This window comes from Pipra filicauda, unplaced genomic scaffold (assembly GCF_003945595.2).
Source record: "Pipra filicauda isolate LSUMZ 115617 unplaced genomic scaffold, ASM394559v2 scaffold441_size551697_pilon, whole genome shotgun sequence".
In the NCBI taxonomy this organism is placed as follows: Eukaryota; Metazoa; Chordata; class Aves; order Passeriformes; family Pipridae; genus Pipra; species Pipra filicauda.
In genome coordinates, this window is record NW_024104578.1 from 271,761 (window position 1) to 284,492 (window position 12,732).

At 39.1% G+C, this 12,732-nt stretch overlaps 1 protein-coding gene across 3 annotated transcripts in view; it reads right to left on the reverse strand.

Moving 5' to 3' along the window:
• Positions 1-1,444: 1,444 nt before the first annotated feature.
• Positions 1,445-12,732, reverse strand: part of SLC44A1 (solute carrier family 44 member 1) — a 69,922-nt gene continuing 58,634 nt past the window's right edge. Inside the window, exons 13-16 of one of the 3 annotated variants that reach the window (XM_027714418.2) lie at positions 11,567-11,704; positions 9,638-9,874; positions 8,170-8,250; positions 1,445-5,947 (exon numbers count right to left, since the gene is read on the reverse strand). In XM_027714418.2, coding sequence (XP_027570219.1) covers positions 5,924-5,947; positions 8,170-8,250; positions 9,638-9,874; positions 11,567-11,704 — 480 coding nt within the window. In that variant the 3' untranslated portion in view covers positions 1,445-5,923. Of the gene's footprint in view, positions 8,251-9,637; positions 9,875-11,566; positions 11,705-12,732 lie in introns of all 3 variants that reach the window. The other 2 variants (XM_027714417.2, XM_027714416.2) reach the window with 2 other exon arrangements.

Genomic DNA, 12,732 nt, shown 5'->3' on the forward strand with positions numbered 1-12,732 from the left:
GAGAGATATTCTTCCTTTTCGGTTTGAGCAGCAGGGAGGGACCCAATTAATACTAACATGGACCACATGGTATTTGAGAGTTAAAAACTGTGACCTCGGTGGAAACGTCAGTGCTCAATTTCTGCTGGGTTTCACAAGTAGTCAAAATTGCTAATCTCACCAAGTGTTTCTGGAATAACTCCCTAGTTGTCCCTATTTCCACTCAAGCCACAGAGGTTGTCCGCTTGAGGAATGGCAGCTACCTATGCTGCCACATACTTAGAAAGGTCATAGCTGTCTTTAACATTACTGAAATAAGACTAGTTCTGTTCAAGTCAGCTGGTACTTTTGCTCTGAATTCTTGCAACTTTGGTTCTAAGTGGAGTCCTAAGTCTACGTTTCTGTAGAAAAGTACCAAACGCTTAAAACACCAAATTCTGCTCATCACGCTCACGTTCAATGACCTGACCTCATTGAGACAGGTGAGTAGAATCTGATGGGTGTTTGCTGGCTTTCTGCTAGTTCCCTTTTAGCAGATCTCTGCCAAATGAATGCCTCCAATAGTTTAGCCTCCAAATGGGTATTTTCAGATTGATTCATGCTACCAATTGTCCCTAGGAATACTTTCATAATCCTAAAGTCTCTGAGGAGCTTTGGCTTGATTGCATCAGCTTGCGAACATTGCAAGACACATCACAGCTCCATCCCAGACCAGAAATTCTGCCTTTTATACGTGACCCATATCACAAGAGATAAGTTTCATCTCTTCTCTCACTTCTTTAAATATAAAAGAAAAAAATACCTTGAGAACAGTATTCGCTACAGAACACAAGAAATATAGATTTACTAGTTTCCATAATCTTGTTATGTGATGGAAATAACAGCAGAGATGAAACAGTTGAAAAACCATTTGGAAATGACATATTTAGAGTAAACTTTCATCATCTCAACAAAGAAGCTGAGTGCAAGAAATGCTTCAAATAAGTCTGTTGGGTCTTGTGTTGGGAAACACAAGGTTGGTGTTTTGTGTTTTTTTTTCACAAAGATGAAATAGGATTTCTGTGTTGATAATGTGACACACAAGCTGTTCAAGAAACAATGGGCTACTGATACTTAGATTTAGTAAACATTATCTGCACAGGCAAAGCCATGATTTAAAAAACAGGAATGCTGTCAGGTATCTACTTATAAATCTTACGATTGTTTCTCAAAACGACTGTGCCATGTTCAATATAGCATGTAATATGCACTCTGAATCAAATGCTCACTGGATGACAAGTATATGTCTGCTACATGCATTTTATTCTGACTCTATAACATACATTCATAGAATACATCATAACCACTCAGAGCAAACTGCTAAAGTGCATGCCCTGAGGGCACATTAAATATGTTGTCTCCAACACTGGCTGCTCAATTGCCAGAACACTGATACAGAAAGGGCTCATTTTTGCGTTATATCCCCATTATGTGCTGAAAGAGTAAGAGCTAACATCCCCTGCTCCCTCCATGAAAGGGAGCACTGTGGAGCAGGCTAATTGCCTGCTGCAAAAAAAGCCCTTTCAGAAAGAAGTAACCACCCTGAGAAGATGCTGTACAGAAATGCAGGGAGCAAGTCCTGGATTAACTACTGGGTAAGTGGACCTGTGTACTGGGTTGGGCTGGATGCAGTTAATTTCCTTCACAGCAACCTACAAGGTGCTGTGTCACAGATCTGCAACCAAAGGAGTGTTTGATAACACAATGTTATCAATGTTACCTGTTGCTGAGCAGTGCTTGCACAGGGTGAATGGCCTTCTCTGTTTGTCACTCTGCTACTCCAGCAGAGTAGGTTGGAGTTGGGTAAAGAGGTGAGAGGGTGGACAGCCAGGACAGCTGATCTGAACAGACTGAAGAAATATTCCATAACATATAAGGTCATACTCAGCTATAAAACTGGGGTGGTTCCAAAGTAGCCACTGCTTGGAGATTGGCTGGGCATTGTCAGCTGGTGGGAGATGGTGACTGCCTTTGTATCACTTGGGTTTCTTTCTTTTTTTTTCCGTTTTTCCTCTTACTTAATGAACTGCCTTTATAACAGTGCTTTTTGTCCTTTCACTGCTCTCTCCCATCCTTCTGTGGGGACTGAGCAAGCAACAGAATAGCAGCTTATATGACAGCCTGGGTCAACCCACCACAGCATTTTAACTGGGTTTTTCACTGCTAGTTCTCCCCTCTCCCTAATGCAGAAAGTCCTTCAGTTACTATGCCAAGCTAAGGCCACATTTAAAACCCCATCCTGTTTTTGGCAGCTGGGAGCTACAAGAAGGTTGAAAATGCAATTCTAAGCTGGCCATAGTGTTTAGCCTAGCTGTGGAACAGCAGTGAAACTGCGGAAGAGATGGGTTGCACTTTTAACACAGTGATGGAGTGATATCATAAAAAAAAAATCCTATCTTAGGACTTTAGCTCAGCACCTACTCCCCCTCTCATTGTCCAGGTGATATCCTAAATCATTGCCTCAGGAAAGTGAGAGGGAATGTGGTAAGATCAGTGGGGCAAAGGGGAGCTGACACTGCCACTTGGCACTCCTTTACTGAAAGAGCAATACAGAAATGAGACCTAAAAGAACAAAAAAAAAAAAAAATCCTCCAGGGTTGGAAGAAGCAATAAAGATTACACACTGCTGTTCAACTTCCAAATAAAACAGTGAGTAAAATAATGTGTAAAAATTCTAGCAATTTAAAGAATTGTATACTTTTTTCACTTTGTAACCTAGCTGGTCAGAGGCTATGATACAGACCATCTGCGGAAACCAACGGCTGGGAACTAGTAATCCCACTGATTGTTTCTAAACCCAGATTGTCCAGTCTAAATCTCCAGTCCTCAAGCAGTACTTGATTCAATGGACTTGCCAAGGAGATGATTTCTCTGTTTCAGCTGTCTCATCTTGCTCCTCCTGCATTGTTATTCTCGCTGCAGCATCGCTCTCTAGTTAGTCTAGACTGCTTCCCACAAAGCAGTCCACATACTGGCTTTAATAACCAACAGTCAAAAAAAAAGTATTGAATCCATCACAACTGGCAGAGCCCAGCACCCCTACTACCAACATCTCTATAGCAATTTACATGCCAAAGTGTCCTCTCACTCCGCTATCCCCACTAGGATAGGAAAGCAGAGTCTCAATTTCTCCTGAAAAGTTGTCTCTTCAGAACTCTGTCTTCTGCTTATCTCCCTGCACAAGACAGGGCTGGAAGAGGGCAGCTTGTAGTTTGGTTGCAAATGAACTTCAAAGGACATTCAAAAGCTTTAAAGGGACACTGGAAAATCTGCATGTGGATGGAACGCCTTTTTGGCATGACTTAAAAGCTCTGCATGCCAGATATACACTCAAGAGTGGTGCACACAATTTTATTAAGAACTTCGTAATGATATAGATTTCTCACTTAAACATTACAACTACCCATAGAAAAGTGTTGCCTGTATCTTTTAAACACCATGTAAATAAAACAAATTTATTTTTAAGACAGGATAAACTGCTATAAAAATGGTGCACAGTCAAGTAATACAAAAATACAAAATTTGTTTCCAACTGCAGTCCTAGTTGCAATTACAGAGAAAAGTCCCCACTCAGGACTTCCAGTGAGCAGGGAACACAAACTTGTGGGATCAGTCATGGCAGAACTTTTTTATCAAAATGCGCAGAATACAAGGCTTCTTTGATTAAGCACCTCCAATAGCCTCCAAACGAGAAGAAAATTAATTTTTCTGGAAGCAACTGGGTACTCGATAAGTCTTTTAGCCTTGGAATCCAGTTTCTAGGATTCATCTAAGCCAGTTTTTAAGTTTCTGGCGTGGTTAAACCCTCCTGATCTACACAAATATTGGTGTTGAGAGCCACTGCTGTCTTAGACACTGGTACAGCAGGAAGGTCTCCTCTCCACAAAAGTAAGACTGCTCCAGTGCTTCTTCTAGGCAAGACTGACCTCTGACTTGCACTGAGAGGCCTCACCAGTGCTCCAGTCTGAATCCCTAGGTTGAAGCTCTAGCCCAGTTAGCACTTACACAGATGTGTACGTTACAACTTCAATACTTAGAGAGCCCTTCTGATGTTAGTGGAGGTACTGATATAGTTCACTTAAATGAGTGTCTAAGTGCTTCCAGGACTGAGTAATTCTGTCTCTCTGCCTCCCCAGCAGCTATCCTTTCTACATGTACCTTTATTTTCACACCTCTCACATAGTTTGGGGTCTGTGATATGAAAAGTGTAAATCCTTCTTTTAACTGGCTTACCGAAAGAAAACCTACCAAATTTAAGTTATCAAATGCCTTCTGGAAGCAAAAGTGAAATATTTTACTATTGCCAAAAGATAAGAGCACTAGTTAGCTACATGATACTACATAATTCTTTAAATCTTCAGCAGCAATTTGGAAGTCTGATCCTCTGACAGGAAGCACAAATAACTGCTTATTTACTAAACCTTGATAACATGAGTTGTGCATGTCTCTACCTAGACATACCTTTCTACTCCATTACAAAGCTTCTGTAGAAAGACTTTTCTCTTTCAAAAGATTTTCTTGAATGGAGTGATTGTACCATTGAGGCATCGTTTATTTGTAGAGAGCTTGTATTTAGTGCAATAAGTTTAAAAATTCTGCTCTGAAATATTAACTTTACATTAACAAAAATAGTTTTCTTAAAAAAATTGTAACAAAAGGAATATATAGCATAGACAGATCATGAATTCTTAGCAAATACACTTAAGCATTTACCATTACAATAAGTTGAATAATTGAATATTAGCATTCATATCTGGCGAGCTTCCAGACTGAAAAGAAATTTTGTACTACTACTAATAATAAAAAAGCATGTTCTCTTGTCATTATTTAATAACTTCAGATAACTATCCTGGCAGCTACACTTCCAAAGAAATGTTTCTCTGCCCTTTCCCATTTTAGCCACCCACTACAGTACATACATATATGGATCAAACAACAGGCAAGGAATGATCCCTTCTACCTCCCAGAGCTCTCTGGCATTAAATGAAATGAAGCATACAGTACTTTTTTATGTACAGTAGTACAGTTCATTTCTCTTCCCCTCCTCAGCATCTTTGTATCTAGTCATGAATTAATCATGAGTATGGCTAAGACTGAGCTTAAACAATCTGTTATTTCAATTGCCCATATGCAGAATCCATACCCTTCAAAGGAACACTGCTGAAGTGTGAAGGAGGTTACTGAACTCAAGGGGAGGATAGAGGGCAACGGGTATGAGGGGCAAGTAGGGTAAAGCAGGAAGTTGATTGCATATAAAAATTATCTGTCCCCATTTTGTAGGTTCTGTTTAATAGGAGATGCAAGGGCTCCCACACACCTGAATACCTGAGGAGTTGGTTATTGTGATGTCTGATACTGGTGAACAAAACTGTGCCCTGCCAGGGTTGTAAAGTAAAATAACTGCTTACAAACCGATTTGAACTGAATGAATTCTCACTGAAACCACCTTCTGAAAAACTAAATTTAAGACTTTTCTTGATTTCAAGGTTTTCTGTACATGTGACTGTCCCAAATTTAATGCAAATTGAAAGGAAACTAAACAAGTAAAAGTCTCAGCAGATTAGCAATGTCATGGGAAATCTGTCTCTAAACCCAGTCATGATTTCAGATTATCTTTACAACGATACCTCCTCCAGATTGTAAAATACCAAGCAGATAAGAATCAACATTTCCATGACCACAATCAATAATTTAAGAAATGGAACAATGATAAAGCTGCTTGTAAAAGCCACCCGTATGAAAAGAGTACATGTTTCACAAAAATAATTGTTAAAAAAAGTTTTAAATCCCTGTTCCTTTTCTCTGATTTTGGCTGTTTATTTTTATATATATATATATATATATGTATATATGTATATATATACTGTTTTGGAATGTCAATGGGTTCCAATATGGCTGGCTAGTTTCAAGATGAACTTGCTCCAGAGGCCTAGAAAACAAAGTCATACAGTACAGTCTTAGACAAATGCCAAAGGACAAGTAGAAACTGAGTCAAAGGGGTCGCTGGAAGCCATAAAGAAAAAAGTGTGAAAAGGTGTTTGTTGTTTTTTTTTTCTTGTGCCCTGATACAAGAACAGAAGGTCCTAAATGTTTCCTCGTCTCTGCTATTATTACCTACTTTAAGCACAACTCCACTTAGGGTGTTTCACTTTCAGAAATAATTGTCATATTCTAAGAAATATCTGCATTTCAAGGGTACTGAAGCAAGACAGTAGAGATTCTATTTCTAAAAGAACAGGAAAAATAGTAGTAGTAATCTCATTTTCAGACGTGCAATTTTGAGACTATGGGCACTACCATTACAGGATAGACTTATGAATGGTTCTATGCCAGACATAACTGAGGCCTTTATTGACACTTTGGGGAAGGTATCAGAAATTTAACGGAGGTAACCACTGTGTCCCATCCTCATCAGGAAGTGAGACCCTAGTATTTCAAAACCCACTCAACTGGAGCTGAATGCCCAAAAATGGAAAGCCACTTGAGAAAACAAGGCCCAATCAGTTCCAAACAAAACAATCACATGAGCAGCAGAACTGGGAGTAATTCAGCAGGTGACTCCCATGCTGAGCCCCAAGTGCTCAGCATCTTCTGCAGTAGTCCTATGAGGACTTTCAGGCAGTACCAGGCTCGAGTGCCTAGAAACAAGTTCCTACAAGAATAACACCACCCTTGACTTGCAGGTAACTCTGTTTGCCCTTTTGTAAGGGGCGGGGTGAATAAAGGTTTTTCACATCCGAGCTTTAGGCAGTCAGGTACAAAAGTATAAGTAGCGGTCTGTGATAGTACCAACAACAGTGTAAGTGGAAAACCACTACATAATAAAATTTTGAACTGAAATTTTTGTGCATGTGACTAGAGGGTTTGCACACCCAAAGTCTCAATCATTTTTAATGGCACATTTGCATCTACAGCATTTGGATCACTCTGAAAATCCCAACATTAGTGTCTGTTTGAACAGCTAGAATTACTCCCAGAAGAAACAGTAAATGAGCATAGAATTAGTTTTTCATATGTATAAACACAGCAGCATTTAGGCATAAGCAAATCTAGAGAGTGGTATGCCATAATGAAATAGCAAAACACGCAAAGCTACACATCAGTCTATAGCAGGAACCCATTCCAGCTTGTTCAAAAAGTGCTCATGCAAAATGGCTTCATGTACATTGTTGAAAAAAAAGAAATTCTTCTGTTAGCATACACTTATTTAGATTCCATTTGGTTAAAAAATTATCCCCATAGTATGGAAATGACTCAGACCCCAAACGCTCTGAGAAAGTAATGGCAGAAAAAAATATTCTATTTCACAAAATCATATTGCACGATGACAAGTCGTACCTTGCCCAGACTGGCTCTCCATTATACGCTCTCTGTTCTCCACCTTCCAAACTTATCCTCCTATCTGTTATCTGTACCACGTATAGTGTTCCTTATTCCAGGCTACTCAGACATGCAATGCCTTCCTAACAGGCACACCATAAGTAAAACAGGCTGCAAAAGCATAAATGATGCATTGTTCACTGTCTGTGCATCTGACAGTGTGAGATGGAAAGAGCACACAAGAGACAAGCAACATAAGTAGTTCGCAATAAAAACAAACAACTGGGAGAAATGTCATTTGAGCAGGTTGAAAGGAATCACTCTATCCAATTCCTTGGCATGGTGTAAGATAATTTGGTGAGGGCTTTAAATGCCTGGTCCTACTTTGCAACAATGGCTGCGCTCAGTAGTGTTCTTCAGGCTTTTGCAGTGAATGTAACATGAGCAAAAATTGTTCATCTCAGGGCTGAGAAGAGATTAAAGTCAGAATAGCCCAATGAATTTCAGAGCCATCTTATTTTTAGACTAAACAGCAACTGGGGCTGTCTGTGTACACCACATAGCATGCCTCACGAATCCTAATGAAATATACTGCATTTGTTTCATATGAGACAGTTCCTTTCATCTTACTTTTACAGGAGATGGTCTCAGCTGTGACAAAAACTCTGCCATCCAGGTGATAGGCAAGCTCACAAACAGAAAAAGCAGAACATCTTGAGTGATACAGAGAACAAAAACTTCTCCTGAAGAAGTGCAGTCAGTAAAGACAAAGAGGGAGAAGAAGTAAAAGTGAAACTCTTGGAGGATCGCCACCTCCTCATCTGCACCTACCATTGGTTTTAGCTCTCTGCTCTCAGCTCCACCTCCCCGGCCAGCTTCTTTCATAGATTTCCTACTATTCTCCACAAACTCCTGAAAAACAGTAATGAAACGACAAGTGCTCTCTTAGCACGGACTCTAAAACATCAAGTCTCAAGACAGACCTTCAAGATGCAACTGCTCAAAACATCAAGCCCATCTGCATCTCTTGCTCAGACTTGACCATGAGGTATCAGAAAAGCCTGTCAAATATCCACAAAGGCCTCCCTCATTTAATTCTGGAAGCCAGACAGGTATTTGCCTGGTGTGCTCTTACAACTTTTCCATGTACCACGCAATGCTCTCCTTTATGGGGAAAGAAGGTAAAAGGCTGGTTGACCAAAAAAAAACCAAACCCAAACCCACAAACCAAAACCAAAAACCAAACCCGCAACCAAACCACAACAAACCTTCCCCCACCACCATCCTAGTCTCAGCTATTACACTGTAGCCTGTGAACTGTGTGTAATTTCAATCTCTTAAATTTTTCACCAGTACAATCTCCCATTTACGAAGATTAGCAAAGCTAATTCAATTTTATACAATTCTTTTTCTCTTGCAGGCAAGCATTCTGCAGAAAATTTCAGTAAACTTTAGCTGCTCGTGTTTTGTGATATTGACTGCACAACTAAAGAAACCTACAATGCTTTTATGGTTTATTTTTATTAACTCATCAGCCACCACTCTATTTATTATATACTCTAGATTCTGTTGTGATTTACCAAAAAATCAGCACCAAAATTCTCGGCATGGTTTTCCCACAAGTAATCAGAAAAAAAACTTTTTCTATGACTGAGAAGTCATAAGAATCTTCCTCTAGCCCATGCATGGGGGGGGCATTTTACAGAGACATATTCTACAGCTGCTACTTAAAAACACTCTCACGAAAACTACCTACTCAACAACAAAGTGAAGGGTTTTGGAAGCAGAATTCTTACAACTTTGTTTCTAGCATAAAGCCTACGTATGACAGACAGTCAAATTCTGGTTGATGTCTATCTGAAAGAAGTAAAACTCCACTGTGGTCATTATCTATGTGTAAGGTAGAATACTCTGATATTTTTCCTCTTCCCTATCCAAAGAGATGTCCTTCTTAGGAAAGCACAAAACCAAGCCTTTCCCTCTTGTTCTGCTTCTTTCTGACCTGCAGTGTCATTTACAAGACATGATACCCAAGAGTATGATTCTGCAAGATGACTGCTCATCTAACAGGCAGCAAATAGAAGCCAATAACAGTTGTACTAAGGGAAGGAAGCATCATCACTTATCTGATGCTCATCAGACTACACTGTTTGCAGGTCAAGCCATGAACAAGGTGGCAAGGTAAAAAAAAAAAAAAAAAAACCAAAACATTAAACCCAGCAAGTGAATTCATTCCACTGTCAAAATACCTATTCTATGGAACCAGATCCTTAGACTTTGAGAGCAAGAGGAAACTTACCATGAGAACTTTATCCATGTAGAATTCCCTCCCAGGACTCCCATCGTTGTATTTTGTATCGATGGCAAAACATAAGAAAAGGACATCAACAACCATTTCATAAATAGAAAGGAAGCAGTGAGCAACCAGGAATGCAAAGAGGCAGACAATGATGAGTGGCAGCACCCAGATGGTGTAATCTCGTTGGTAATTCAGCAACATAACGCCAGCCAAACCTGTGCTGCAGACAATCAGGACCTGAAGAAGAAAACAGTAGACAACTCTAATGGTAGAAGCCTTTTGATGTTTTTTGCTTGGTTTATTTTTTTAAAGCCAATGTGCTTCTTGGCCTGCCAGGGCTAGAATGAGGGGTTACAGATACTAGTGGTAACAACATCTTTACCTCCTGGATTCCCCACATCCCCAATTATAAATGACATTTTATCCATTGATATCAGAATTGTTACACATCCTTTAATACAAAAGGTATTTTTCAGAGCAAATTATATTTATATTCTGCTGTCATAGTTCTAGTTTTATAGAACATTCCTGTAAAAAGGAACTTTATCTTGTAATCTCTAAAAGCCCCACAACCTGATGCTACCAATCCCACCCAGTTGTTTTGTTGTTTTTTTGGGGGTTTTTTTGGTTGGTTGGAGGGAGAACTTAGGTCTTAAGAGGATGGTACATTTTCCATTTTGCTGCTGGAAACAACTTCCAAACTTGTGGAGTCTTTATCTCCATACAGGAGAAGACCAGAATTCATGTGAGGCACTTCATGTAACAGTCTCCACAGAATTATACTTCATGTGAGGCCCTAACAGACATTTCACCAGGTACCAGTTTGATTTTGGCAAAACCAAATGGACTAAATTGTTGTGGCCACTTAACTTTTTGAACATTTCTGACCCTATTATTATGAACTGCAGCTAAACATAAAATTGTAAAATAGGTCAGCTTTTATGAAAATACCATTTTGGACTGGTAGAGGAGATGCTGGCAGCCTAGCACTGATTTAGCTGATGGTATTTTTTACATGCTGGACACTGTTCATTTTAACATTTCTGTCACCTGTGCATTTTTCTAATAATCTGAGAGACTGCGGGGTGTTTCCCAACTCCTCCACAAAACTGCATTATGTAATTTCATGTTCTCTCAAGCACTTATGTCTCCCTTATGTGTTTATTCCTTCTCACATCTTACTGACTTAGTTACTGGATTCAAAGTTCAGCCCACTGTACTCTGACTTAACAGAAGTAGAGGAGTGTAATAAGAAATACAGATGAGTTCAACCACTGTCTGAATGCTTAGGCACAGGTGATTTAAGTAGATTGGTATTAATTGTTTTAGTAAATAATGGCATAAAATCCTTCAAAGGATAGAAATACTACACTTTCCATAAAGTATATCTCCATCAGTTGGAGACCCAAAAAGCTGACTGACCACAGCAACTATTCTAGTCTCCTTTTAATTATCAGAGTAGAGGTAACTTAGTTGCTTAAGCTGGCAATTACTCATAGCAGGTTTTTGTACAATTTGATCATACAGGTGATCAGTAATGTGTCAAATTTTCAACATAAGCCTGGAGAGCCCTTACTGAACAGAATTTAAAAGAAATGCTTCCTCTCCTTAGAATTCTACGTTTTAACCACAAAATCAAACAAAACCCTAGAACTTCTAAACACTTTTCTCTTGACTCCCTAAAAAATAAATCATGCAAAAGGTGTCATAATCTTCAGGTATTCCTCTCTAGTCACTTTTACTACATGTCAGTACATTATTTGTTTATCCTCTCTACTCTACAAAGCCCCTACTAATGGGATGCAGCTGGACATGATAAGTGCACACTAAGAAACAGGATTTTTAAGGCATATTGCGTTTGGGGTGCAGCCATTGCTAAAGAAAGCTTGCTTGTATGTAGGTCTGTAAGAACTGTATCAGCAGACATACCTTTCCTAGGAACAGCATAAAATCTCCAACTGTGTTTATGGCAGCCACTCGCAAAGCGTTTTCCACCAGGATAACAAAGGCATCCTTTGCTGAGGTGCAGAAATTGGTGCTGTTGATAGCTGTGGCTGTATATGCATTCTAGGAAAAGGAGATTGAAGACTTATTCATGGAATGATCAGGTATTTCAGATGGAAGGTGGGGAAGGTGAGGGGGAAGACACAGTAAGTCACATTCGTCATATGATGTTAATGAACCAACATTCCCCTGAGAGCTGTTGAATCGAGCAATATATAGCAGCTGACAGAAGACTATATGAGGTAAAGAACTGCTATTCTTCTTCTCCTTTGCTCATAATTTATGCATTAACTAGTTTTTTCAAAAAAACCTCATTAAACAGGATTTGCAATTTCTCTGCAGAAGGAGGTGAGCAGTGGCATAGCTACAGAAATTAAGTAGTTAGAAAAAAATCTGGAAATACAAAAGAGTCTGAGAGTCATACAAGTCAAACAAGATAATTTCTAGGTACTGCATTCAAGGTTAGTCAGGACAGTTTTCAAGGATTACAATGGGGTTTATTAAATGCTTTCTTCTGATTTTATTTTCTATATCTCCACAAGCAAAAGAAATTAACAGTGAAAGAAATGTTAGCAAGATATTTATATATATACACATGAGAGATGGACTAAAGGCCTATAAACCCATTTTTACAATGGGTCTGACCAGCCAGCGTGCTGCAACTTGCAAATTTTCTTCCACTTTGTAAATGATGCTGATGATTTGATGTTTTGTACAGTTTCTGCATTGTGTGAATCTTAAATATTACACTTAAAAAGCTTCATTCTGTTTTCACAGGAGACACATTTTGAAATTCAGATGTGGTTTTACTGAGTAGACATATGGGAAACATCTCCAAGCACTACACAAATCATTATAAAGTTGAGATACCATGTTCACAAAGACGAGTATTGGCTATTCTTTTGTCTTTGTTTACATTGCAAAGGTCAATCTAGTATTTGCAGTGTAATTTCAGCAATGAAGACAAGGCTGAAATACTGTCATTCAAGTTCAGTTCCCAAGTACAATACATTATATGTCAGCCTCAGACTGCAGCCTGGGAATATATATACAATTATCAGCCCTTATATAAAACATGAATATTGAAAATC